Genomic DNA, 26,802 nt, shown 5'->3' on the forward strand with positions numbered 1-26,802 from the left:
GGGGTCCCGCAGGGGCAGAGCCGCCCGCAGTAACCGCGCCCTTTCTGTTCCCCGCAGGCCGGAGGAGGCGCCGCAGCAGCCGGACGGTGCGGGGCAGCGCCTTGCGAGACAGGGGGGCTCGGGCAGCCCGCCCGGTGTCCCCCCTGCCCGGGTGAGCTGTGCGCCCTGCACAGGTAGGCCGAGGAGGGTGTGAGCCCCGGGGACTCGGAGGAGCTCCCACGCGTGAGCCCCCACGGGAGGAGCCGTTAGCGGCAGCGCGGGACTCGAACCCGCGGCCCCGGCGGGGCGGAGCGTGTGGCGGAAGTGAGGCGGCGGATGAGGCGGGTGAGGCGGCGGGGGCAGCCGGGCCGGCGGAGATGAGCTACGAGCACCGCCGGGAATGGGGACGGGGCCGCGGCGGCGATGGCGGATCCGCCTCCGCCTCTTCCTCCGGGGGGGGACACGGGGGACGCGGCGGGGGCCGGGGCCGCCACCCCAGCCACCTCAAGGGCCGCGATATCGGGCTGTGGTACGCGCGGAAGCAGGGCCAGAAGAGCAAGGAAGCGGACCGGCAGCAGGTGAGGGACCGGACCGGACCGGGGGGCGATGGACCGGCACGGCTGGCCCTGACCCTGACCCTGACCCTGACCCTGACCCTGACCCTGACCCTGACCCTGACCCTGCCTGAGGATCTGCCCCAGGCTCAGCCCCTGCCCCAGGCCCTGCCCCGGGCCCTGCCCCAGCCCCAGGTTCTGCCCCAGGCTCAGCCCCTGCCCCAGCCTCAGGTTCTGCCCCGGGCCCTTCCCCAGCCCCAGGTTCTGCCCCAGGTTCTGCCCCAGGCTCAGCCCCTGCCCCAGCCTCAGGTTCTGCCCCTGGTTCTGGCCCTGCCCCTGGTTCTGGCCCTGCCCCTGGTTCTGGCCCTGCCCCTGGTTCTGCCCCAGGCCTTGCCTGAGCCCCTGGCCCTGCCCCAGGCCCTGCCCCTTCCCTGGCTGGGCAGTGCTGTCCTGCCCTCACAGAGTCTGTTTTGTGTCTGAGAGGGTGAAAAAGATGGTTTGTCTCCCTAGAAATCCTCGCAAGGAGCACATTAAAAGGAAGCTCCTGAGGCTCCCCGGCTTGAAGATGACTTTGAAATGTTAACATCATGATGTCTGTAGGTGTACTGAGTCTATGTTGGTGAAAATTGTGTTATTTTTGTGTTACCAGAGAGCTGTCGTGCGTATGGATGAACGCAGGGAAGAGCAAATTGTGCAGCTGTTGAGTACTGTCCAGACCAAAAATGAGAAGGAGCAAGAATCCATGTCCTGGTGGTCTGGAGATGAAGAAGGGTAAACAGAAACAGTTACTAATGCTTTTTACTTTCAGTTGAAAAAAACTTTCCCCAAACTGGTAGGAAGTTTTATGTCAGAAAATATTTACATCAAGTGAGGGAATCAGGTCAATAAATGTCCTTTTTCTCCATCTGTATTGTCATACTGAAAGGGTTGCAACCATTACTGTAAAACTCTTCCAGATTATTGTCAAATTTTGGTGCTCAGTTTTTACTTAAAATCATAAAAAGCTGTAGTTTATCTCCAGGCCTACTGCAGTTGATACATGGAGTTTTTCAGCTCCCCTGGCCTCTGGAATTACTCTTCCAGAGTAACATATGACTTAATTTTTCAGTCACTGACTTGGAATGTTTTCTTGGCCACTGTGAAATAGGTCAGTTCTTACCAGTGAAAGGGTTTTAAATAATTGCAGTGAAATGGTCAGGCAGGTTGCTGCTCTGAGCTGACTGAAGTGAGCTGTGTGGGACTGTGTTTGGGTGAATGATCCAGTTCCAGGGCAGTGCTGAGAGCTGAGTTAGAAAAGGAATTATCTGGAGGTATTCTGATGGTTGGTTGGCTTCCTTTTGACACAGAAGAACATGTTACATTTCTAGATAACAGGTAGAATTCTTGCTGGAAGGTATTTTTTAGACTTTTGGTTGTTTTAATGGTGTACACCATCTTCTCACTGGCTGGTGCTCAAGTAACTGGTGGATGTAATGTCTCAGAGATGGATTAAAAGGTTTGCCCTGGATGGGTCAGCACTGAGGCCAGGCACATCTTGGATACTCTTTGAAGTTTCTGTTCTCTGCACCTATTTCAGACCTACTCCAGAGCAGCCTAAAAATGTGAAACCAAATGCTGAAAAAGCTCCTGTAAGACCTGTGAGACAGAGACCAGGCTTGGAAAAAACATTTCTTGATCGGGATGTGGAATATCTCTTTGAGAAAAATGAGCAGGACACTGATTTAGATGAGCAGCTTATAGAAGACCTGAGAAAGAAGAAATCTGATCCCAAATACATTGAAATGCAGGTACTTTGCCATGTGTTAAAAAGAAAGCTTTTTATTATTTTTGTGTGTGTGTGTTATTTTTTTAATTAAACTAACCAGAAACCTTACTGCAGTTTGTTTACTAGGAAGTTATGATACTACTTCAGCTAAAAAAATCACCTGTGCATACCTCTCAACAGGACAGTATTGAAAAAGAGGCTTTCAGTGACAATTTCTGTTTGCAAAAAATGTAAAATTTAAGCTGTTTTGTTTGTTACATTGTATCCCTCATGTATATCCTCCCCCCACCTCCCCCCTCATGTATCCTCATTATATACCCTCTTATGTGATGATCTCTGAGGTCCCTTCCAACCCAGCCTATTCTATGATTCTGTGTCTAAAAATCAAAGTACTTAAATGGATTCTGGAAGAATTGCCTCTTAAAGCCCTGGTTTCTGTTGTTATCTAATAGCTATATAAAAAGTTGTCAAATAAAAGTGTCCTACCATGAAGAGGCAGTTCTCCTCTTGATCCAAGGCCCTAATCTTGCAGCTGTACTGAACTGCTGGGTTTAAATAACTTTACTAAATTTAGTGAAACTGAAAACATGTATGGAATTAAACTTTCTTCCAGTGGGCCTGTGTTTATAAATTATCTGACCAGCTTGTCATGTTATTTCACACTTTAGCCTAGATGGTGGATGAAGTCTGTGATACTGCTTCAGTGTTGAAAAGGTGTTTAAAAATATTCCTGTTATTTTCTTTGTCCCCAGAGATTCCGAGAGAAACTCCCTTCCTATGGGATGAGGGAGGTAAGTGTGTGTTTCATTTGGAAGAATGTGTGTTTCTGCTGTAAAACAGGACAAAACAGTTGTGTGGTCTAACAGAATACCTTTGGTGCCTTTTATGAAGGTGCTGAAATTCTGACAGGGGGTTTGGCTTCTTTCCAGAAAGCAGCTTGGGTTCACTGCCTCAGGGTATGTGTGAAGTGACTCTGGGGCTGTGAACAGCTTAGCAGTAGGGACAGCAGAGTTCATGGCAGTGCTACAGAGTGCCAGATACACTTAAATATTTTATTTTATTTCAGTATAGGTCTCCTCTCCTTTCTCTTCTAGTTAAACTTCTAGAATGTTCCTAGTTACTTGGACTTTGCTTAGATTAATTAACCACTGTGTAAATTGTCATGCTTTCTTTTTCTTATATATATAAAATTGGTCATTGGTTGCCTAATTTAGAATTGAAAGTAGTGCAGGTTAAACCTTTTTTAACTACAGACACAATGTCTGTACTCCTGGCTCTGAGTGCAGTTTGTTTCCCAGCGTGTGACCTGAGTGATAGTGTGGGTTGTTATTAATTGATGTTAATTCTTTATTTGATGTTGCCTGGATGAAATAGCAATAGGGTATTCTGTTGTTTTCCTTTGCAGGTTCAGTGAATGATTAGTGAGCTTCCTTTCTAAAGTTAATATCTGTCATAATGTGGTTTTTCCTGTTAGTGTTTGTTTCCTAAAATATACTTCCCTTTACAGTTGTTAGGATTGGGAGGTAGAGGCTGAGTGTGTAAGAAATCTGTTCCTGCTGGTATAAAAAATGTTAAAGGATTGTGCTGAAAATCTTCAGCTAGTGCAGTCTTGCAGTCCCACAGGGAAATGCTTGTTTTCAGTCACCAAGGATATATAGAGGGCAAGGAGAAAAGTATAAAATTTCTTACAGGCCTTCATTTTAATAATTTTATGTTGTTTTCATACAGGGTCTCATGTATTTCAGATTTACATTCACATCTAAATGCTTTGCACCTTACACATGTGAAGCTCAGATGTGCAGAAATCACTTCTGTGTGGTTTAAACTAACCTGTTGTTAGCATTAGTGTCTGTTTCTGTAGTTGCTGTCATCCTTTCTTCTGAGGTCAGTGAACTGTCAGAATCCTTCTAAAGTCTGTTTTGAACAGCAACACAATGTTTTTTTGTCTCTGTTTGGAACAGGAACTTGTAAACCTGATAAACAGCAACCGTGTGACTGTGATCAGTGGTGAGACTGGCTGTGGGAAGACAACCCAGGTGACACAGTTCATCCTGGATGATTACATAGAGCGAGGGGAAGGCTCCAGGTGCAGGATTGTTTGTACCCAGCCCAGGAGGATCAGTGCCATCTCAGTAAGTGCCACTTCCACAACCTGAGTCACTTCTTTCCTGTGATTATTTTTTTCCCTATTAAAAAACAAAACAAAAGTAAAAATGACTGCCTTGCTCAGCATCACTGAATGAAATATATTTCTTGCTGGGCCTAGGATCTGTGGGCAAGCTTAGGAGCCAAGTGTCCAGTCTGCTAAAAGATTTGAACTTAAGATCTGAAAAAAAAAAAAAAAAAAAAAGGCCCAGTGAGCAGTTACTGTGCACCTCCCAGAGAAAGTGCTCTGCCATCACATGTGCTGAATTTGAGGGTCAGAAGATGAATGTTGTGGACAGTGAAGGTTCCTGTTTGTGTGTTTGTTTTCAGTCATCTTGGATTCTGTTGCAGAGCATCAGTTTTGTTACCATACCCCCAGTTGTTAATTGAGTACTAGCAGCATAAGCCTCTTTCTTCCCTGAATTTAATAATGGTTTATATCTGTGCTTTTAATGGATTTGGGCAGTGCAGACATGAGTTAAGATGAGCATGAACAGTGCAGACATGAATTGTGTCAGGTCCTTTAGGGGTGTATTAATGAGCCAGAAAGAACTTGGCTTTTAATTGCACAGTAATTACTCTTCCTGACAGCTGGGTGTCAGATGGTTGTAGAACCCTACTTCCTGTGAGGAAAAGCAGACCCTGCTGAAAGGGTCAGCATATTGCTAATGCCTGAATGGGTGTCTTCCTTTAAAATATGTCCTGGGCTGCAAAACTCTTGGTTTGCTGACAGGAAACACCATTCTTAGTGGAGAAGAAAGTGATTTTCAGGGTATTTCCTTGTTGTTTACGTAACATCTTGGGTCTGGGTATTTCCCACTGAGTAACTGAATCATAGATCAGCCTTTAATGTGCTATATTGATTTTGTTTGTTTTTCTAAGGTGGCTGAGAGAGTTGCTGCTGAGAGGGCAGAAACGTGTGGTAATGGCAAGAGTACAGGCTACCAGATTCGCCTGCAGAGGTGAGAGGGGCTCCCTTGGCAGGCTGAGCATTCCTGGAAAGTAGGAGCTCTTGGTGTTCAAGCAGACAACTGGAGAAGTACTCTTAACTTAGATGAGTGCTTTCATTCTAATATTTTCTCTAGAGGTGCTGCACCCAGTGTGAATCTTGGCAAACTTGTGTCCTTTTACTGTATTTTATGCAGCATGTGGCTAGCACCAAGTTACACTTTGTCTAGTAAGTCCTTTCATCCCTTTGAAAGGTTCTGGTGTAGATAAGAGATAAAACTGATGTCCCTTATCCATTAATTTCAAGGAAAAATGGAAATGCTAAAGGAGAGAATACTCTGAGCCACATTTCTGGGGCAAGCTCTGTACTTGCTACACTTACCTGTTGAGTAATGCTGCTGGGCTCAGGTGTTAAAGTCAGGTGCATTGACAAGAGTTCACAGACCTTGTGCTGTGGAGCAAAAGTAATGACATTGGAGTCATCTGTAATTAAAAAACAAACAAACAAACAAAAAAACCCTAAAGTGTTGCCAGCAAATGGTGGAATCTCAATTAATGTTGAAGAAAACCATCTGTGTCATCTGTGCTGAGCTTAGAGCTGCAAGAGTTTGGGGTTGGCAGGTGGGAAGTCAGGGCTCTGCCAGGTTACAAGGAGTTCATTCCCCATCCACAAAAATGCTGCAACTGTGCCCTAATCCCTTGCTCCTCCAATTGAACTTTAAGTGAGCAATTTAGAGAATGAGGCATAGTTCATCATGTCTGTAATGACCATCTGCATCTTGGTTTCAAGCTTTTAAAGTACTTTGTAAAGTACAGCAGAGAACTGAGGCATTCTTCATGTATCTCTTTCAGTCGGTTACCAAGGAAACAAGGTTCAATTTTATACTGTACCACAGGAATTGTCCTGCAGTGGCTCCAGTCAGACAAGTAAGTTTTCCTATTTACTAAGAAACTAAATACAGTTATGAAGTAACTTGACTACTGAGCTGTTGATAACAGTCTCGGGTCTTTTTAAATTTTATTTTACTAAAAACAAATGTTTTAACTTCTGCCCTTCTATTTTAGGCACTTGTCCAGCATTAGTCATGTGGTACTTGATGAAATTCATGAAAGAAATCTTCAGTCAGATGTCCTAATGAGCATTATTAAAGATCTGCTGAATATTCGTTTGGATCTGAAAGTAATCCTAATGAGTGCTACTCTAAATGCAGAGAAGTTTTCAGAGTACTTTGGTAGGTGAAATGCTTCCTGGGAGTGTTCTTTTTAAGTAATTTAGGCTTCTACAGTACAATGCAGTTCTCAAATTGCAGGATTGATTTTTATCAGAAGAGGTAATGACTTCAATTTTACAAATAGTTGCCAGCAGCTGGAGATGGTTATTCCCTTAGTTTTCATCATGAGCATAAGTTGCTTCTGTGTTAGCTTGTCAGACATATTGTGGATACAGTAGCCCCAGAGTGTTTTCTTGTTTAATATTTACTATATTTTCAAAGTCTTGGTGTGAGTGGACAGCCAGTCTGTAGTTGGTCAGTCTCCCAGCTGTGGCTGGATCCAGATGAACATGCTGGAGACCAATATACTGCTTGCTGCCTGTGCCTCTGTGGTACAGCAGCTTTATTTCAAATTGAATTTGATATCTTCCATTAGAATTTCAAAATAAGAAGACAACCACCCTATAAACTGAGCAACTATATTGCAAAAATAGTGAAGAATGTTTATTGTTTCTGTTATTTCATCCTAGTGTTTTATTTGCTGTTTGAAACCTGAGTTCTGCTTCCCTTGGCAGATAATTGTCCAATGATTCACATCCCTGGGTTCACTTTCCCTGTGGTGGAATATCTTCTGGAGGATGTCATTGAGAAGTTGAGGTGAGTGTATTTGCTGATCACTATTATAGATAGATAGCATTTTGGGGTTTCTTTACGTAGTGTCTCTTTTCAAATATTACCTTAGTAAAATACCCTGTGGAAGAATGAGCTGTGTTTTTCAACAGAAAACCTTTCAAGGGCCATTTCCTAGCTTCTACAGTAATGACAACTGGAAACACCTGTGTGGGGCATTTTCAGGCTACTAAATCAAACTAGTCATCCTGTTTGATTAGACTTTTGTTTTTTTTCTACGTGTTCTCATGCTTACTGGAAATGGTTCCTGTTTTGTAAGTAGAGATTACTTTCAGAGAAGAAATTTGAGGGTCTTATTTCTATGGTGTAGGTGAAGCACAGCATGAGGAGCATTGTTTGGAGCCAGCACTGCTACGTGGCTGCTTTAAATGCCTTCTGTATCACCTTGTCATTGTGTCTGTTCCTGCATGCACAGGTACACTCCAGAAAGCACAGACCGACGGCCACGCTGGAAGAAAGGCTTTATGCAGGGCCACGTGAGCAGGCCAGAAAAAGAGGAAAAAGAGGAAATGTACAGGGAGAGGTGGCCAGGCTACCTGAGGCAGCTGCGGGGCAGGTTGGTCTCAAGTTTTACTCTTGTGTTGGAAGTTTTTAGACTCTTGTTACGTGGGAAACATAAACCAGTGCTGGGTGATATTCCTGTGCTTTCTTATTACATGGTGGTTTGTAAACTTTGTATTCTGAACTGAGACTCTGAAGAGTAGGTTGGAGGTACAGGATGTGAAGGAGACAAACTGCTCAGTGGAGGTGAGATGGCTTTGTAAGAGAAGTATGTGAGTTACCAGTGTATTCCATTGCCTGCAGGTACTCAGCCAGTACCATAGATGCCTTGGAAATGATGGATGATGACAAGGTTGACCTTGACCTCATAGCAGCCCTCATCAGACACATTGTTCTGGAAGAAGAGGTACACTTGTCTCTCATCATCACACTGTAGTGACATGGCTGAGGTGTAGTCAGTGGCTGTTGGGAATGCCAGACCTGGTACTTTGTCTTGTTACACAGATGTAAAGCAGGATAACATTTTGTTTTACTCTTCTGAGAAGTAATCTCACAGGTTTAAAAATCTAAATAAATGACTATTTAAGCCCTGAGTTTAGAATGTGGTAAGTTAGAGTGTTTATTGAAATAATGGGGTAGAATCCATGTCTAAAGGGTTGTGGGTAGTAAATAGTTCTCCCCAAATGGGCCCTAACTTGTTATTTAGTAATAATATTATTAGATCCCTGTGCCTGAAGCAATGACAAACATGAAGTAAGAATAACTTTTGTTACCACAGGTATAATGTAGATTATCATAACCTGAAATTACATATTTTTCCTGTATTCAAAAACATCTGTGAAAGAGCTGACACCTTGACTGATCTCTTAAAGATAATTTTGTTCATTAAAAATGTCAAATAATTTAATATTTCAGTTGGTAGATTATTAAAACTGTGGATAATGAGGGTGAGTTGCTGTTCATACTTTGGTCTCCCTGTGCTGAAAGCTGTACACTAGTTTCTCTTTCATTGGCAGTTCCAATTCTAGTGTTGACCTGGCTGTCTTTAGAACACTGCAGGGGAAAAAATTAAAATCAAGTTTTTGCTTACTATAATCAGATATATGTAGCCAGCTCTTTTATAGAATGAAATCTTTTATATGTTCCAAATCTGGGTAAATGAGGTTTCAGATACCACATATGCAACATTATATATATATATATTATTGTGCAAGTAGCTGGTTCTTTGTATAGCATGTGCTTTATTCTAACCTCTTCTCACTCTTTTATACATAGGATGGTGCAATTCTAGTGTTTCTTCCAGGCTGGGACAACATTAGCACTTTGCATGATCTCTTGATGTCACAAGTCATGTTTAAGTCAGGTAAAAACTAAATTTTATGTGGGAATTCTAGCAGTTGCATTAGTGGCAAACTCTAAATTGCTGCATGGGCTTGTTGGTGTTGCACTGGATTTTTTTTTTTCCTCATCTCTCAAAATGCTTGCAGTGTGTTCAGCATATTTTGCATTTCTATGGTATCTTTACCTGCTAATGATAATCACTCTTTTCCTCAGTGTAGGAGTGAACAATCTGAACAAGAATCTCAGTGCTGTCTTTCTCCTCTAGTCCTTTTCTTGTACCTATGATAACTTCCATCCAAAACTAAACTCTGTTTCTCCATTCTGTGTTTATTTCCTCTTTTCTTGATTCTTCAGCAACTTTTCCTCCTGCTTTGCTGATAGTTCTTTTAAAACTTGTTTGTTCTTTGAAATTTTTTAAATCAGACATTAAAATGCTCCATGCCTATCTGATACACTTTAATTTGTCTTGTTTGCATAACTCATATTTTGTCTATGTTCTTGACTATTCAGATGTTTGTCTGGCAGTTCATATTGTTCATACCTTCCACAGATAAAGAATTTAAGTTTAATAAATAAACTTAAGCAATTATTAAATAACTTTTTAATTGAAAAATGAAATATAAATGACTGTTCATAACTTAATGTGTTTTCTTGAACTTGTCATCATACCATAATAACAAAGTCCTTTGTAGCTTTTTACTTTAGAATTTGCTGTTTTGATACCTCTACCTGTGGATTCAGAGTAAGAAACAGTAGGCTTACTTGCAGCAAATTTTCTCTGTTCTGCATAGTTGATTTTCCTGTAAAATTAAGGTTTCTGTGCTTACACCATATCTGTTACTGATTTCTAATTTTCAGATAGGTTCATTATCATACCTTTACATTCACTGATGCCTACTGTTAACCAGACTCAGGTATGATTTTCTTTTATTGCAATATTCCACAACTACAAAAAAATAATAAAGCACGTGTTTGGGTTTGGCAAACAACTAAATGTGCCATGGATAATTAATTACAGGTTTTTAAGAAGACCCCACCAGGAGTCAGGAAAATCGTGATTGCTACCAACATTGCAGAGACCAGGTAAAGAGCTGGTTATGCAGACCAAAAAGAGCTCTGCTCAACAAAATCAATGAAAGTGGTAATTTAAAGTATAAATCTGTTTGCTCTTTAAAAAAAATAAGCTTTTGTGTTTATACCTTTCATTGATAGCACTTCCTCTTTAGAAATGGTCATAGACTAAACAGGAGTTTTCCTTTCATTGTTTTAAACAATGAAAACATGGATGTTACTGTGATGACTGGCACTGTTGTACATGATAAATCTGAGCTGCCTGTCCTCCTGCAGCCTTCATAACCCCATCTGGTGACTCCTGACAGACCCAGGAGAATAAATCAAGTTCTCTCTTGAACTGCTCAGTAACAGAATCTTAATGAAATTCCAGACAAAGATAGGTTTTTATTGTTGGCTCACAGTTTGGGAGGGGATAAAGAGAGGCTGAGCCCCTTTGAAATCTGAGGACACACTTGCAAAGATGAAGACTTTCATTTTTTTTCTTTTTTTTTTTTGTTAAACAGCATTACAATTGATGACGTCGTGTTCGTTATAGATGGTGGAAAAATAAAAGAAACTCACTTTGACACCCAGAACAACATCAGCACAATGGCAGCAGAGTGGGTCAGCAAAGCTAATGCCAAGCAGAGGAAGGGTCGGGCTGGGAGGTGAGAGTGGGGCAGTTAGAGAAGTTTGGTGCTGTTTCTGTTGGGCTTGGGCACGTGTGTGCTGCAGCTGCTACCTTATTATTCATATATTCAGAAGTAGGTGCTAGCTCAGCTGTCTCTTATTCTTAGGCAAGAAATGTTTCTTTCTCTTTCTAGGAAACTTGACTTAATTTGTGCTGCATTTAGCTCATGAGTTTCCCTTCTTATGGAAAAATAAGACCCACTTTTTTTTAATTTTTATTGGTAGTGTTTGCCTTCACACCTGATTTCTGAGTCAATGATGCATTAAAGTGAAATTTAGCTACAAATTAATGTCACTTAGCTATATACCAATTTTTATTCCCACCCCTAAAAAAAACCTTGTGGAATATTTTCTTTTTCAGCTTTAGAGTTCTCCTCTGGCCTCTTCATTACTCCTTTTCATCAGTTGATAGGTTTAGGTTCTGCAAAGCCTTTTTCCCCATTGTTGGGTCTGTTTCAGAAACCTGAAATGGCTTTTACTATTGAGTGTGCATCAGTTCTAATTCATTGAGGTCTTTTGGAAAGCTTTTCATAAACAAACACAACTTTAATATCACTGAGTCATAGGAAAAAAATACAATTGTTTATTTAAATCATTCCAGAGTTCAGCCAGGCCACTGTTACCATCTCTACAATGGGCTACGTGCTAGCCTTCTGGATGATTATCAGCTACCAGAGATCCTGAGGACACCTTTGGAAGAGCTCTGTTTACAAATCAAGGTAAACATGGTTTTCAAAATGTGTTTATTATTTATTTTTCCATTGGAATAAGAGGTTGAGACCTGCATACTTGTATCTAGATGCATCAAAGCCAGGAATAGTAAGATTGTCTAGTACAAATAAAAGCTGGTCTGTTAACAAAAATTTGGACTGTGCTTCCCCAGCTCTGGCCCCAGGTATTGTTCAGTCAAAGGAGCTTCAGTGAGAAGGACAGTGAATCAAGGGGTGTGATGGCTTCAAACAATTTTACTAAAAAGTATTTCTAAAACTGATGTGAGTTTCCATGTTGGCAGTTACTATTTAATCCCTTATGTATAAGGAATACCATGTGTATGGATACTGAGTGAACAATAGATTCTTACATTCCAAATTTAATCATGAACACATTTTTATTTTTGTCCTCAACTTCTAAATTAGTGAAATTCTGACTCAAGCTGTGAATTCTTCACACTTCATCCATTAGTGTGGTTACTGTTTACTAATTTGAAGTTGTCTTCTTTCTCCAATTGCTGCAAGTTTTTGGTGCTTTTTTTTTCCTTTCAGATTCTAAAGCTTGGTGGAATTGCCTATTTTCTGAGCAAACTAATGGATCCACCATCTCGGGATGCTGTGATGTTGGCCATAAACCATCTCATGGAGCTGGTAAATTATTGCTTAATGTACATGTAAGGAAGGATCTGTTTAGAACCACATTGCTTTGCTGTTACCAGACCTGACTGTACAAGTCTAGACATTTCCACCCCCTTCTTGGGTTGTGTAGACCCCTTACATATCTTCACTGAACAGAGGAAATAATCTCACACAGTGCCTGCTGTTTATGGGCTGCATGTTAAAGCTCCTGGAGAACTTTCCAAATTACTCTAAACATAGACATGCACCTTATTTGCTTCACTGCTTCTGTCATATCCTGCTTCTGGCAGCATCCACCAAACCTTCCTGTCCCAGTTTAATTAGTGAAGGGCTGGAGGTGCATTCTCTGTGGGCAAATAACATCAGCAGGAGAAAGATCTTGTGTGTCACTGCCCTCGTTGCTGTTTGGAGGAAATCCTGCTTATTTCAAATACTGTGTTCTCTTTATTTTTTGATCTTTCCTCTCTGACAGAATGCTTTGGACAGACAAGAAGAACTAACTCCACTGGGAGTCCATTTAGCAAGGTTGCCAGTTGAACCACATATTGGAAAAATGATCCTCTTTGGAGCTTTATTCTGCTGCCTGGATCCAGTCCTGACAATTGCAGCAAGCCTCAGCTTCAAAGACCCTTTTGTCATTCCTCTGGTAAAGTTTCTAAGTGGAGAATTACACATAAGATTTCAACAGTCTCAGAAGGACATTGGAACTTATGAGGTGTTACAGTTTGAAAGCACTTTAATATTATTTTCATGTTAATTACATTTTTATTAATGGACTGCCTTCACATACTGGGATATTTTGTCTTTGTCTACAGAATGTTGGAAATAGCTTTAATTTTCATGCACACAAAGTATTGCTGTAAATATGAACCTTAATTAGGAAGAGTGTTGTGTCAGTTATGAATATTTTATGGGTTCTAATTATTCTTAGGGGAAAGAGAAAGTGGCAGATGCAAGAAGAAAGGAACTGTCAAAGAACACTAAAAGTGATCATCTAACTGTGGTGAATGCTTTCACGGTAGGCATGTTGAGCTTTTCAGTTTTTAGAGCTTTAATTTCAGTAGTATGGATTATTCTAAGGAAAAAAACTTACTCTTTCTTGGCTTCTACAGAAACATAAACCCAAAATAATTCTCACCCTCCTAGTGTTGCTTAATCTTGTCTTCAGGCTCTCAATAATCTATTTCGTTTGTGAATAAGTCTATGAAAGAGACACAGGAAACATAATGTTAGAGTTACCTTGCTGAAGTCTCTAATTCCTGTCCTTCTGGTCTCCACAAGGGCTGAAGCTAACTTCAAAAGTGTTAGTGATTTATTTACATGGTACTGGGGCAAGAAGAAGAGGTAAAAAATGGCCTGGAATGCATTTTCTGTCCAGCACTGTTAGTAGCAACATATGAAGCTTGGGCAGACTTAGCTAGACTTAACTTCTCTCCATAAAAATGGAAGTTTTGAATTCAAAATCTTGTGAAGTTGTGTTTTTCTGCTCTGTGCTGCTTTTTCTTGTCGAGAAAAAAGTAAATTTTTTGTTCCTTGACATGTAGTTTTTGCTGTCAATTTTTGAAGTATGTGTTCACTTAAAACACCTTTGAGCTCTGGGTTTAACTTCTAGGGCTGGGAAGAGACTCGACGTCGTGGTTTCAGAACTGAGAAAGACTATTGCTGGGAGTACTTCCTGTCTCCAAATACTCTGCAGGTAACATCCTGACAAGTTCTTTTAAGGGGATTGTTTCTGTGGGGAAAAGAGGAGGAATGCTGTGGCACAGCAGCATCTCTGGGATGATTTTTGTTATTTCCCAGATGCTGCATAACATGAAAGGACAATTTGCTGAGCATCTCCTGGCAGCTGGATTTGTGAACAGCAGAGACCCCAAGGATCCCAAGTCTAACACCAACTCAGGTAAACTGTGGAAGGAAATGGAAAGTATCTGATAGCTGGAATCTCAGTTTGCAGAACTGTGTCATTTACTTTGCTGTCCTCTGCAGATAATGAGAAGTTGCTGAAAGCAGTCATCTGTGCTGGTTTATATCCCAAAGTTGCAAAGATCCGGCCAAGCTTCAGCAAAAAGAGAAAAATGTAAGGGTTTGGTTTGATTTGCATTTGAGGTGTTTTCTACATTAGGTGGTTTGGCAAGGTGAAGCAATGGCTCAAGTGCAGTCATGGTTGTGGGTGACTTCATTTGAGAGGGGTAGATGAGAGCAGGAGATTGTTGATCTTGACTTTTTCTACCATTTGGATACCTGCTAATAATCTGTGAAATAATTTGTATGACCTTACCATACCATGGCTAATGTTACAAGAGAGCAGGGACAGTGCTGCTGGAGGAGTCCCAGCATTACCTTTGATCTACAGCAGCAGGTGAAACACTTTCTTAATTATTTGACAAGATGGAGGCTTGAAGTTCTGGTCTGTTGATTTTATCACTTCTTCTGTTATCAGACTATTTTTTATTAGTAACTGTTACTCACAAGACCAGTACACTCATCAGAATATAGAAGTGCTTCTTTATGGACCTGACTTAAGCATGAAGGGTTCAACACTTGGATTGATTTTACTGGGTGTGTAATATTTGAACAGCAAGCTAGGAGCAATCACTGTGCCTATAATTTTATAATAAATTTTAAAGAGTGATTATTTCTCTCAAAGGGATAAGAACAGGTAGTCAAAATTACACTTTCATGCTGTCTGTAGCTGACCCTGCCAGTCAGTTGCTATTTCCCTTGTGGGCAGAGGCCTGTGCTCAGCAGTCACCCAAAGGATGCAGTAGAGTTTGGAACAGTTTCTGTGCTTGCCACATGGTGGAGCTCGGTGTAAGCCCTGAAAGGCTCCGTTTTATGACCCTCTAAGCAAGAGATTAATTTCATTAACCACTTCCTTAAGGGGGTCTCCCACCCCGTGTCTGTTCCAAAGCCTGAGCTGCCTGTTGTGCACAATGCTTCTGCCCACAGGGAACAGATCCACAGCCAAAGAATTACATCTCTGAAACAATTGTGTTTCCTACATATTGTGCTTTGTTTCTGGTTTTTATTGTCTCTTGGCATTATTAGGTGAGCAGGGAAGTGTGATTTGGGGCAGTCAAGATACCCAGAACAGCTGAATGTTATCCCTTGAGTCACATTTGTTGAAAGGCAGCTGGTACAAGTAGGGGCACAGCACTCAGTTCCATGCTGACACTGCCTAATGCTCAGCAAACAACCCAAATACCCAGGTTCCTTATCTGTTTGTTTTCAATAGATTGCTGGAAACTTCATGTATGTTACCATATTGTGTAACTCATGGAGTTAAGTGTGGCAAAGAACTCAGACTACTTAAAATGCAGAGACTGATGTCTAAGAATTCATACTGTAGATGTAGTTATAGTCTTTTGGGAAATGAGTCAAAATTTCTTTGAATGTCATTGTACTTTCAGAGTTTAGAACACTGTTGGATAATTGGAGGGTTTTTTCACTTGGGGTATGATTGTGCTAAACTTTCAAGATCTTATTCAATCCTAAAATGAAAACTTTTTTTTCTCCTAAGGGTGAAAGTTTGTACCAAGACAGATGGAACAGTTAATATTCATCCTAAATCAGTTAATGTGGAAGAAACAGAGTTCCATTATAACTGGCTTGTGTACCATTTGAAGATGAGAACTAGCAGTGTAAGTGAAGGTTTACATTTGTGGATTTATTTTTGTAGCTTTTAATGAGGTTGGATCAAGGTTCAAAGGGGATGTGAGCAGTGCCTTTGTTTTAAGCCTTCCTGCCTTTGCTCTTTTCTTGGTCGTGCCCTCAGATCATGTTCTGTGTGATACTGGTGGTGTTGTTCCACAGATAACTGATGTACTAACTTCTGGTTGTTCAGATTGGGTTTTTTTGGGGGAGATTGTTTGGTTGGTTTGCTTTTAAGGTTTTGCCCATGACAAGTATAATATTATATTTTTTTTTTCAATCCAGTGTAGCGTTTTTTAATGTGCTGAAAAAAATTGTTGTTTTTCCTCTGATTTTTGGGGACTCTTTAGTCTTTCACACAAAGAGCTGAAATCAAACTATTTGGCACCATTTTTCTCCTCTTTAATCTGATTTTCTGTCACTTTTCCAATAGAGTTGCTTCAGATATGTCTTGCAGATTTATGAATTATTCTGAATAATTGTCTGCTGGAATTCCATTGAGTTTCATGTCTGAAGTGACATCAGTAACCCTTAGTTTTGAAGGGTAATTGTACAATTTTGTCTTCCTGCAGATTTACTTGTATGATTGTACAGAGGTCTCCCCATACTGTCTCTTGTTCTTTGGAGGAGATATATCCATTCAGAAGGATAATGATCAGGAAACCATCGCTGTGGATGAATGGATTGTTTTCCAGTCTCCAGCAAGAATAGCACAACTAGTTAAGGTGACTATGTTTAATAATAATGTGTATGGAAGGCTTAGAGTAACTGATTCATCTTAGAGATTTCTATAGTTGATACTTCTGCCTGTCTGCTTTATTTTCATCCTGAAAGCAGTGTTGAAGTAATTTTGTGTGTAGCTCTAATTGCCTTTTTTTTTTTTTCCTTCATTCTAACATATTTTCTCCAGAATTTAAGACAAGAGCTTGATGATCTTCTACAAGAAAAAATAGAAAACCCACATCCCGTGGACTGGAATGATATTAAATCCAGGGATACAGCAGTACTGACAGCTATTATAGACTTAATCACAACACAGGAGAATGAAAGTGCCAGGAACTATGCTCCACGATTCCAGAGTGAACGCTATAGTTGACACACTTTCATCTGTACTGATAAAGCAAACATAATCACCTTTTTGGTTTTTATAGCATTTATTTAGCTAGAAGAAAAACTTTTTTTAGGGTGAGCTGGTAATTCCCTCATACTGAGAAGCAGTTATTTCAGAATAGTGGGTAATATCTGTATATGCATGGTATTCTGTGTTCAGTGTAGCTTTTTAAGTAAGAGAAAATGCAATGCTAGCAATGTTAGTTGATGAATGGTTCTTGTCTTGCTGTAGCTTATGTTTTTTTTTCCTTCCCCACCAGGTAACAGATAGATAGATATCCAAAAACCTGCTAAAATACTGCTTTATTAAGTATTATTATACTTAAACTGTTCTTACTACTGACATAAACATCTCAAAGGAGGTTTTTTTATTTTGGGTGGTGAGTAATTACACTCACTGTTATTCCAGCTGTGCAGCAGCCTTCTCACCAACATCTCCACAGAAGGTAATTAGAGCTTAATTAAAGTAAGCCTGAAAACACTTGTGAAGTTTGTACTGTGGGAGGAAACAATCTTCAGAAATAATCTTTTGCCTTTCATCCCATTCAGTTAAATAATTTTTTTTTTACTTTCTGTGCCCATCTACCATCAGTATACCAACTAAAATTTCAGATTACAGAAAACCTGGTAAGGCATGATGGAAATACAGTTTAAGGTCCCCTTGCATTCTAATTTTTCTTTTAAGAGCCCATGTATGGGTTATAGTACTACATTAAAAGTCTTTTTTTCAACGTCTCTCTTCATCTGTACTTAGTTCTGTTTGGAACGCTCCCAATTACGGAGCATTTCGGGCTGTGTTCTCGCGCCTTCTACAGCACAGCTGCGAGGAGTTCAGCCTCCTCCCTCCCAATCACCTTCATTATCACCCCCAGGTGCTGAAATTGGTGTTTGAAGTAGTCGAGGGGGGAGGAGGAACGTCCTGCCTTAGCCTGGGGGTGCTGGATGCTGGAGGGGGGTTTAAAGAAGGAAAAATATACAAAAGAACGGGCGGCTCCGGGGCGGAGGGCTGGAGGGCCGGGGCGCCGGACGGGAGCGAACGCCCCCCGCCCCGGAGCCGCCCATGGAGGCTGTGAGAGGAGCTGTGAGGGCTGCTAAGGGCTCCTCGGAGGCCATCAAGAGCCCTCCCCGGAGGCCATTAGGAGCTCCCCCCCTCCCGGAGGCCATCAAGACCCAGGATCCGATGGAAGCGCAGGTAAGCGCGGGAAGCGGTCAGTGAGGGAGCGGTGCTGTGAGGGGAGCGGAGGTCTGAGGGTCCGCGGAACGGCTGAAGGTGAGCCCTGGGACTCAAAAAAGGGAAAGGGAATTAAATTGGTTATAAAGTGTGGGAATAGAAAAGGAATGACTCAAATGTGGTGGTGTGTTCGGGCTCCTGGGCTTAGAAATGCGGGGTGTAACAATAGATACAAGGGGAGACAAGATGGCGGCCGGCGCTGAGGCGGAGCTTGCGTGATGGTTTGGGGTTGGTTACCAGAGCAAGGTAAGGTGGGCTGCTTCACTTTACAGGCGGGCAGGTTCTTGAGGAAATCCAGAGAGTACCGTAGATTAAAAATTCCTGAAGAAAATAAAGGCTGGTACCAGTTCTACTCTTTATTTTTCTGGGGTTTTGCACTGCTTGATGGCTAAATTTCCACCTAAGAACACAAAGGGCAAAAACAAATGGTGGCAATGGAGGAAGCTGGTTCATAGCAGGGTTGCTTGAAGGAAGTTCTCTCAAAGCTCCCCATCTCCCTCCCAGATTGTGCGTGTTGAGGCGGGGTCTGGTTTTTAGTTCCACACCAGAAATTCACACTGAGGTAGTCGGGGGTTGGTGTGGTCAGATCGTTTATAAAGTAACGTGACTAATGTGTAAATAACGACACGGATTGTCCTGTTCCAACCGTGCTTGAAGTGCGTAGCTTGACGTAAATTTTTTAAGCGGAAAAGTGGGGATTTTCTTTGTCTCTCAGAGTGTGAAAGTTCTCCTTTTCCCAGTGCCAGGTCCATGATCCTCAGAGCAGGCAGCGTGGGCTGTGTTGTGGCTCTGTGCTGGCACAGCGGTGTTCAGGATGGGGAGGAGTGAACGTGTGCCTGATAGTGCTTTGCTGTGCCTACAACTTTTGCTTTACGTTGTCTTCATCTCAACCCGTGAGCTTTCTAACTTAAACCTTTCTGATTTTCTTCCCACTGCGGGGGGAGTGAGCAAGTGGCTGCGTGGGGTTTAGCTGCATGCCATGGTTAAACCAGGAGATAGAGTTGTTACCCGCAGGTGTGAGGTTTGTAACTTTCATATGAGTAGCTGGAAACCGTCGTTGTTTCTCTCCACAGTTCATAGTGCACTTAGTGCAGGCTGTTCTCTCTGTGTATTAGAGTTCATAGCATCTTCTGGAGCTCCCAGGCTATGAAATGAAACGTAATTCAGTGGTGGTAATAAATTCTTCCTGCCCTTTGTGCTACCTTCAGTTTGCCTCTATTATGTAGTTATGTCACAGCTGTTAAAAGTGAGGTGTAGACTTCAGTAGAGCTAAGAGCACCACTGAAAAACTATGTGTGCTTCCCAGGAGACAAAACCCTGGGTTTCCTTAGTCCTGGCATAAAAATTTATTCTGGGTTTGTTACTAACACGTGAGTTCTGTCCACTTGGTTTGATTAAGTATGTTATTTCTGAAAGAGGGTAACACGGGAAAAAAAGAAGCTAGCATGAATGTATACTGTAAATACAGAGTTAAAGCTGTGATGTTGTGTTTCAAGAAATGAAGTTGAGGTTGGCTTAAGTGGTCCTACTTTTGCCTATTTATTTTCAGCAAATGAGCTTTGCATAGTGGAGAAAAATGTTAGTCTGTGATATGAAAATCAAGAGAAATACTGCATTACTTTTTAAAAGTTCAGGTTAAAATTTATTATGTTGCAGGAATCATATAAAGAGGCAGGAAAGACAGTATTAGTATCTGTTGTTTAGTTGTGTCAGATGAGTATTTGGGAATGCTGAGACATGCTGGTGTCAGGTGGGCACTGCTTTTCTGAGGTGTTGGTGGGGGGTGGTCAGCAGTCTGCAGACCCAATGTATGTGTTTGTGCTGAGCAGGAGCGGAGTGGGTTCCTTCCCCTGGCCATGCTGATGTTCAGGATGGCCTGGTCTGCAGTGAGGGGTAGGTGTCAATCTGAGAGTTCATTTTCATCCATGCAGATACCCAAGTGCTGGGCTGGTCATATATATACATTGGACTTTGCATGGTTTCTGCCTACCATATGTAATGTGTACGTAATTGCATCATGTAAAATAAAACTGATTTAGGGAACTTAGAGCCTTTCATTTTTTGTTAAAACCTGACTAGAGGTCATGAAAAGGGTGTACCAGAGGAATTATGTAGCCTAGACCAGAGCACTTATAAAACACTGATGGCATCAGCTGCTTGCTTAGACACCTCATTGCTCTTTAGGAAGGGCTGCTTCATCAGCTTTCTGAAAGGCTGCTTTAAAAAAAATGTTGATCCTTTGCTCAGGCATTGTGCAGCTGGGACAAAGAGACAAAGGAATGAATTTTTGTGGGGGAAAGCTAAGGGTGAGGTGGTCACTACTCTTAAGAAGCATCCTAGACCACTGATGGTCAGTGGGGAAGAGACATCAGGCATGGGGACAGTCCTGAGGATCCAACATTCCCCCTTCCCAGGTGATCCCCAGGAGGGCCTTGTTTCATCCTTCTCTTGATTAGTTATGAATTATTTCCTGCACAGTCACCTCTGGAAGGGCACTGGATCCCAGGGCCAGGTTGTAGGAGTCTCAGGGGGCAGTAGTGCTGGGGGCAGGACATGTCATGGCCTCTGCAGTCTCTGGGTTTGCCTGGCTGGGAGAAGAGGAGCTGAGGGGAGGCAGCCCTGAGGGGGACTGGATGTGGTTGTGGAAAGCAAAGATAATTGAAGAACCTTAAGTTGTGTGCCCCCTCTTCTAATGCAGTCTGTGACTGAGATGAGGGACATTTTATGCAGTGGTGTCAGCTTCTGGGCATCACTTAAGTTGGAGCTGTGACCCAGGAAGCAGAATACATGATAAAGGTATTTATCTTGCCAGAACAGAAAATTTTAAATGCCCCTCTTCAGCAAGAATGACATTAAGCAATACCATTAAATTTAAAAATTGAAGGTTTGGTTTTTTTTAGTAAGGATTTAAAAGTGTTTTATTGATTGTTGTCCTATAAAATCATAGAAGTCTTTAATTCCAGAAGAACCATGTCTGACAATAGCAAAAATGAAAAAAATGTCTTTTAAAAAACATTACAGCATTTTGGAAAAAGTAGGTATGAAAAATATATACAATGTATTAAAAAAATCTGAATAAAATTAAGGTCTGTATTTATACATTCAGTTACGTGTTAAACGTCTGTGTACAATAGAATTTGTTAAAATATTAGCAGTATTTTTACTGTGTTAAATAAGTCTTTGTTCACTTTACAGTTTCTCTCATTACTGTTTTTAGTCTACTTACACATTAATTTACAAGGCTGCATAATCACTGTCAGACTGTGTCAAGAGAAGTATTTTTGTACAAAATTATTGCCTTCCTAATATGTTTTAAATTGTTACAGAGACACATCTTTATAAACATCCAATTCATTTACAAACCAACATATTAACAGTATATAAAACAACATACAGCCCCTTTAAAAAAACCAGGGAAGGCAACAAGCAGAAAGTCTTTACTACATGTTCTTCCCTCACTTTTACTGAGCATATCTTTCACCCTGCTGAGTTATCAGCTGGTCCTTAAAAAGGTGAAGGTTTTTGTAATACAAACTCACACCTATATACAGAAAAGATGCACTGCAATTTACTTCATTTTTGAGTGCATTTAATTCACACAACATTAAGTGGAAATTTCAAAGCTAAACTCCAGATGCAAAAATGAGCAGGTGCTGTGTGTAGTGCAATTGTGAGAAGTCTTCTCCAAATGAGAGCCGAGAAGCGTGCAGCAGCCCCAGTGCCAGCTCCTCTGGGTGCACAGGCCCAGGGCTCTGGTACCTGGGGCTCTCTCTCCCTCCTTAGCTCTTGCCTGAAGCATCCCATGACATCAAGTGACCCCCAGTCACCCTGCAGCAGGGGAGGGCAAAGATAACAAAACACCAGCTTGGTCAAGGTGCCAAGGTAGCTTCCAAGTCTTTCCTCACTGGAGGTCTATATTTTTACATAATAAATATACACGCTCAATAGAGAAGAGAAAACCTGGCATCTTCACAAAACTTTACAGATCAGTCTTCTCCCTTTTGTCTTGCCTGTTCCTAGCAAATGGTAAAATGTCAGTAAACTGAAGTTGAGTTCAACTTTTTGCCTCCATGGAAGGAAATTATCTCTTCTGGCTATCTTAACTATCTACCCCTCCATCCATTCAGCTATCTCCTTGAGTACAGAAGAGCAGAAAGACAAAATAATAATTTAAAAAATCACTTCTTGCAAAGCCTGGACACCCCTTTATGCCTTACAGGGTTGGTTCAGGTACTGGAGGTGTTACCACAATGGAGATTTTATCCCATTAACCTCCTCTCTGGGACTGGCAGTGTAACACTGCTGGTTCTAAGCTAACGCCCACTCTTGCTGTCCTGCTCCAGCCCAAGGGTTTGGGCCAGTTTCTGCAGTTCAGCCTCCTACACAGACTGCTAGGCAAAGTTCTGCTGCTCAAAGAAAGTCCAGATGCTCAAAAACAGAGGGAGAAAGAATATGTAAGGGGTGGAGGAACTCAAGTTGAAACAAAGCTTAAGGCAAGGAGAGTCACAACCTGATTTCCAGTGCCTAACAAACTGTCCTAGTTGAAATCTGCTACTGGTGGAGCCAGGTTCCAGTTCAGAGCTCTCAGGCTGCAAACCAAGAAGGGGAGGATCCCTCAGTGCCGTTCCTGGGTTTGTGCAGGGGTGACCCCAGGAGCAGAGCAGCGGTGCAGATCCAGCAGGAAGCAGCACACCAGGCTACACGTTGGTTTCCAGTCCCAGCAGGCGTCCCATCCGCTCCATGTTCTTGTCGATGGTGGCTCGGCAGGTGATCTCCCGGGCACACTCCATAGGGAACCACCCCCTCTCCCCGTCCCGCAGCCGCTCCCCTTCGTACCAGCCTGCAGGGGGAGGGACAAGGAGTCACAGACAGCACAGGCAGCACACATTGACCTTGGGGTGAATAAACCACCAGACAGAGAGACCGAGCAGAATACTTTTTATACAAGCAGACTAGGAACAAAATGGTATGGAAAAATAAATATTACATGAACCCAGACTTTTACATTAAAATTAAAATATATTGTTTGATATAACAAAATAATTTAATTGCAATCTAAAGAAAGCAGTGGAGCACAACTAACAGGATCTTTGATTTCACATAATACTGAATAACATTGCCAGTTAGGATAATTACGTCAGGCATCCCTGTTGATCTGAGGGTACTCAGTGCTATGGAAAACATGGGCAAAACCACTGTGCCAGACAGGCAGTGAAGCACAGCTAATAATGTCTGTATTTCTCTTACTCAGACAAACCTGGTGCTTACTCACTAAAATGTCTGAGCTCCATGTTTTTTAGGTAAGATTCAGTTATTTGTTGACATTTCAAGTGTCAAAACCAACCAGCATACTTTGTTTAGCTATTAATATAACTTCTGATAGGTGATGAGTTATTGGCACATCTGTTGCCTAAACAAAATCTTGTCCTCTAGAAACTGAACTGAAGAGCTCACGTTTTACTTGGAAGCTAAACCTTCATTTGTTGTGTGGCAAATGGTATCAGGACACAAATTTTCTCTGGCTGGGTGCACCTGCAGTGGTGACTGCTGGTTAATAATGGAACAGTTGTCACTCACCATCATTTACTTGCTGATAAACCAACACGACATCAGCAACTTGAAGAGACAGTTCATCTGACTGCTTGGCTGTGTAAGTTCTGATGATCTCTACCTGAGTCAAAGCTGTGGGAGAAGCCAGGCTGAATTAAACAATTCACATAACAGAGTATCTTTTATTAATACATATATATATACATATATATATACACACACTATTTATTTTAAAGGTTTCCATCTTAGTGTATACTCCACCCAAAAAATAACCCCAAGGGAGGCAGCAAATGATGCAAGTGGTCCCCGAGCAATTAACAAACTTGGGATGAACACAGAAGGGGCTTTGCAATTCTGCAGATGGATTGAAATAACCAAGTAGGTCAGTGACTGTGCAAAGCAGAACTCCATACAGAGCCCCTGGGCACAGGAAAAGAGGCAGCTTCGTGTGTTCTAAAGCAACGGAGCCGAGAGGGAAAACCCCCCAGCGTTTTAAGGGTATTTAAAGCCCTGCCCGTGCTCACGTCCCCACTAAGGGGCAGTGCTTTCCCGTTCTCCTGTCACAGCTCTCAGGAATCCCGGCAGCTGTAACTTACTTGTCCTGTCGGTTGTCTGCCCGTCTCTGTCCTGCCCCAGCGCTGTAATCCAGCGAGCTCTGTCACTCCTGTAAACGGCAAAGACAAAATCAGTTTCCCAACTCTCGAGAATGGTCAAGACTACTCCCCTTTCAAAATCCTATGTTTAAACTTTTCCTCTTATCGAGCAAGGAATATAAAACCAAATCTCCTTTTTCCTCATCTCAAAAGATGGCCAGAAGGTCTGATACTACTTATGGTAATATATTATTCAAATTTATGTAACTGTTTTGAACATGCTGGATTAGGAAAAAAAAACAAAACTATGTACATGGTCCTACTGGCATAATGTCTTATATATGTGAAGTAATGCAAGTAAACCTATGGGCTGGTGTCTGTGGCTAACACGTTTAATAATCTGCTTTTAAAAAAAATTTTTTTAAATGTGATTTTTTAAAATCTGATTTTTAAAAAAAATCTGGTATTTAAAAAAAATACAACAATTGTTGTATTGCCAACAAGTGCAATACAGCAATTCTGACAGAAAACACCAGCAGGTTTCCTGTCAATAAGAACTGTCTGCAATGGACACTTAGAAGCAAGAATGAAAAAAAGAAACTGTGACTATTGTTTTTAAATCCTTACACATGTTGCTGCTCAAAAGATGACACTACCTCACACATCCTACTTATATTTGATACCTGTTGTTCAGTTGGCCAGAACTACAGCAGATGCTACTGTAGACATCAGAGCTTAAGGCTGTGGGCTTTTGTTTGGTTTAGACTCATGGGTTCCTTTCCCTGTAACCACTCTAAACAGGAAAACTGCATTTCCTTGAGACTGCTCTGAGAAAAATGGGGTAATGCCAGACTGTCTGCCAGTTTGAGTGTACATTTCTTCATAATCTGCCTATACCAAATATTTTGTGCCTTATTCAAAAGGCACTGCAAGGCCCTAACACTGTTACTTTTGTAGCTGAACAACATCATAGCACATGAAGTGACAAAACATGATCAAACTGCTAGAAAAGTGAGAACATCAAAGTTTTGCATGTGCAAAATTGAATTCAGTAAGCACTCTAAACCTCCCAGCTTGGCCTTGCCTACTCTGGATCCCTTCTTCTCCTTCTCAGAGTTAAGAGAACATTGTTTTTCTGAACCCTGTATGTACATGGCAATACTCTACAAAAATAGGTAATTGCCAAATACAGTATTTCTTTTCAGAATATTTTCCTCTGAATGACAATCAGCTAGACTGCTATTTATATTACAAACAGTATACAGCAAATCAGTAATAAATCTGCAGAACAAAATGTCTTTAAAAGGGCAGACAACTAAAAATGCACTGCCTTTTTTTCCCCAATAAAAACCCATTCCCAAACAAGTCTGAATCATCTGCTCACTTTAGCATGAGATCTTCACTAGAAATCAGTAGTGATCTGTAGCTTCTTTCAGGGTTATTCTAAACTTTGAAAGCAAACCTAAAACTGTCAGTTTTTCCAGGCTGGGATCCGTCTGGAGCACTCTGTTTCATGTCTTGTGTCCCGCCTCCAGCTTCCACTAAACAGATAAAATCTTTCACTTTTGTGCAGGGTTGTGTGGAACTTAATGGCACCACAGAGGAATTATGGCCTCTCAGACATTTGCACCCAGAAGAACAAGACACTTCTTGTTGGGTCTTTCTAAAGCAGAAGGCTCTTCACAACTTGTTCAGGAGAACAAGGACCACCTCTATCCCAGCACAGCTCCACAGCTTCCCCAGGGCAGTGCCAAGCCCCACCTCCCATTTAACCACCACTCTTTGCACTTTTGCACCATCCAACCCTTGTCATAAACAATTCACAAACCACTGCCCCAGGACAGGAGCACTCTGCATCCCTGCTGCCCCCAGCATCCCTCAGGATGCACCTGCAGCCATTGCCTCCTGCACCCAGACAACAGGGTACCAATGCCAGAGTGCCAAAAAACCTGACAGTATGGTAAAAACAATGAGGAAACAATCAAACAGTAAGAACCTTCCATACTGCAGTATGTGATCCCTGGATTGGGTGGTTTACTTAACACTTGCCTCAGATGGTAGAACTTTGACTTCTTTTTTACTGTGCTCCTACTTAAGTTGAAGATAAACTCAATGGAAATTCCTCACACAACCCCTCCAAGAAATCCAAACTCCTTAAAACTCTGCTTTGCCTCAGCATTACCAACTAGGAGGGACTCAGTCATCCCTGATAGAGCTGCCAATCTCCATGACGTAATTAATTCTTGGCCTGAAGACCCACATCAGTAGCACATAATAACAGACACCTCAGTTTACACAATTTCAGCATAGGCATCCTTTTTTTCCATGATTCCTACGCCACAAGCTCACGGAAAGGGACCAACAGGACCATGACCTGCACTTACTGCCACCAGTTCCCCTCATGAAGGAAACAAATTTGCACAGGCTTTGTTTGACTCCAG

At 41.7% G+C, this 26,802-nt stretch overlaps 2 protein-coding genes across 5 annotated transcripts in view; one reads left to right on the top strand and one right to left on the bottom strand.

Annotated features, from left to right (window-relative positions):
• Positions 1-323: 323 nt before the first annotated feature.
• On the top strand, positions 324-17,722 carry DHX36 (DEAH-box helicase 36). Its single transcript, XM_071752874.1, has 25 exons — positions 324-557; positions 1,183-1,304; positions 2,110-2,320; positions 3,051-3,089; positions 4,260-4,430; positions 5,326-5,405; positions 6,244-6,318; positions 6,457-6,623; positions 7,178-7,259; positions 7,708-7,848; positions 8,097-8,199; positions 9,069-9,156; positions 9,993-10,048; positions 10,153-10,217; positions 10,712-10,855; positions 11,479-11,596; positions 12,140-12,238; positions 12,699-12,872; positions 13,158-13,244; positions 13,839-13,922; positions 14,027-14,126; positions 14,213-14,303; positions 15,747-15,867; positions 16,450-16,602; positions 16,788-17,722. Exons 1-25 carry the CDS (start codon positions 357-359, stop codon positions 16,971-16,973), a joined length of 2,958 nt encoding a protein of 985 aa, XP_071608975.1. The 5' UTR covers positions 324-356; the 3' UTR covers positions 16,974-17,722.
• A 4,107-nt stretch (positions 17,723-21,829) lies between these two features.
• The window catches only part of ARHGEF26 (Rho guanine nucleotide exchange factor 26), a 36,781-nt gene continuing 31,808 nt past the window's right edge, over positions 21,830-26,802 (bottom strand). For all 4 annotated transcript variants that reach the window (XM_071752877.1, XM_071752875.1, XM_071752878.1 and 1 more), the window contains 3 exons: positions 24,365-24,432; positions 23,796-23,900; positions 21,830-23,058 (listed from right to left, as the gene is read on the bottom strand). In XM_071752877.1, coding sequence (XP_071608978.1) covers positions 22,916-23,058; positions 23,796-23,900; positions 24,365-24,432 — 316 coding nt within the window. In that variant the 3' untranslated portion in view covers positions 21,830-22,915. The remainder of the gene's footprint in view (positions 23,059-23,795; positions 23,901-24,364; positions 24,433-26,802) is intronic.

This window comes from Heliangelus exortis, chromosome 9 (assembly GCF_036169615.1).
Source record: "Heliangelus exortis chromosome 9, bHelExo1.hap1, whole genome shotgun sequence".
NCBI classification, from domain to species: Eukaryota; Metazoa; Chordata; class Aves; order Apodiformes; family Trochilidae; genus Heliangelus; species Heliangelus exortis.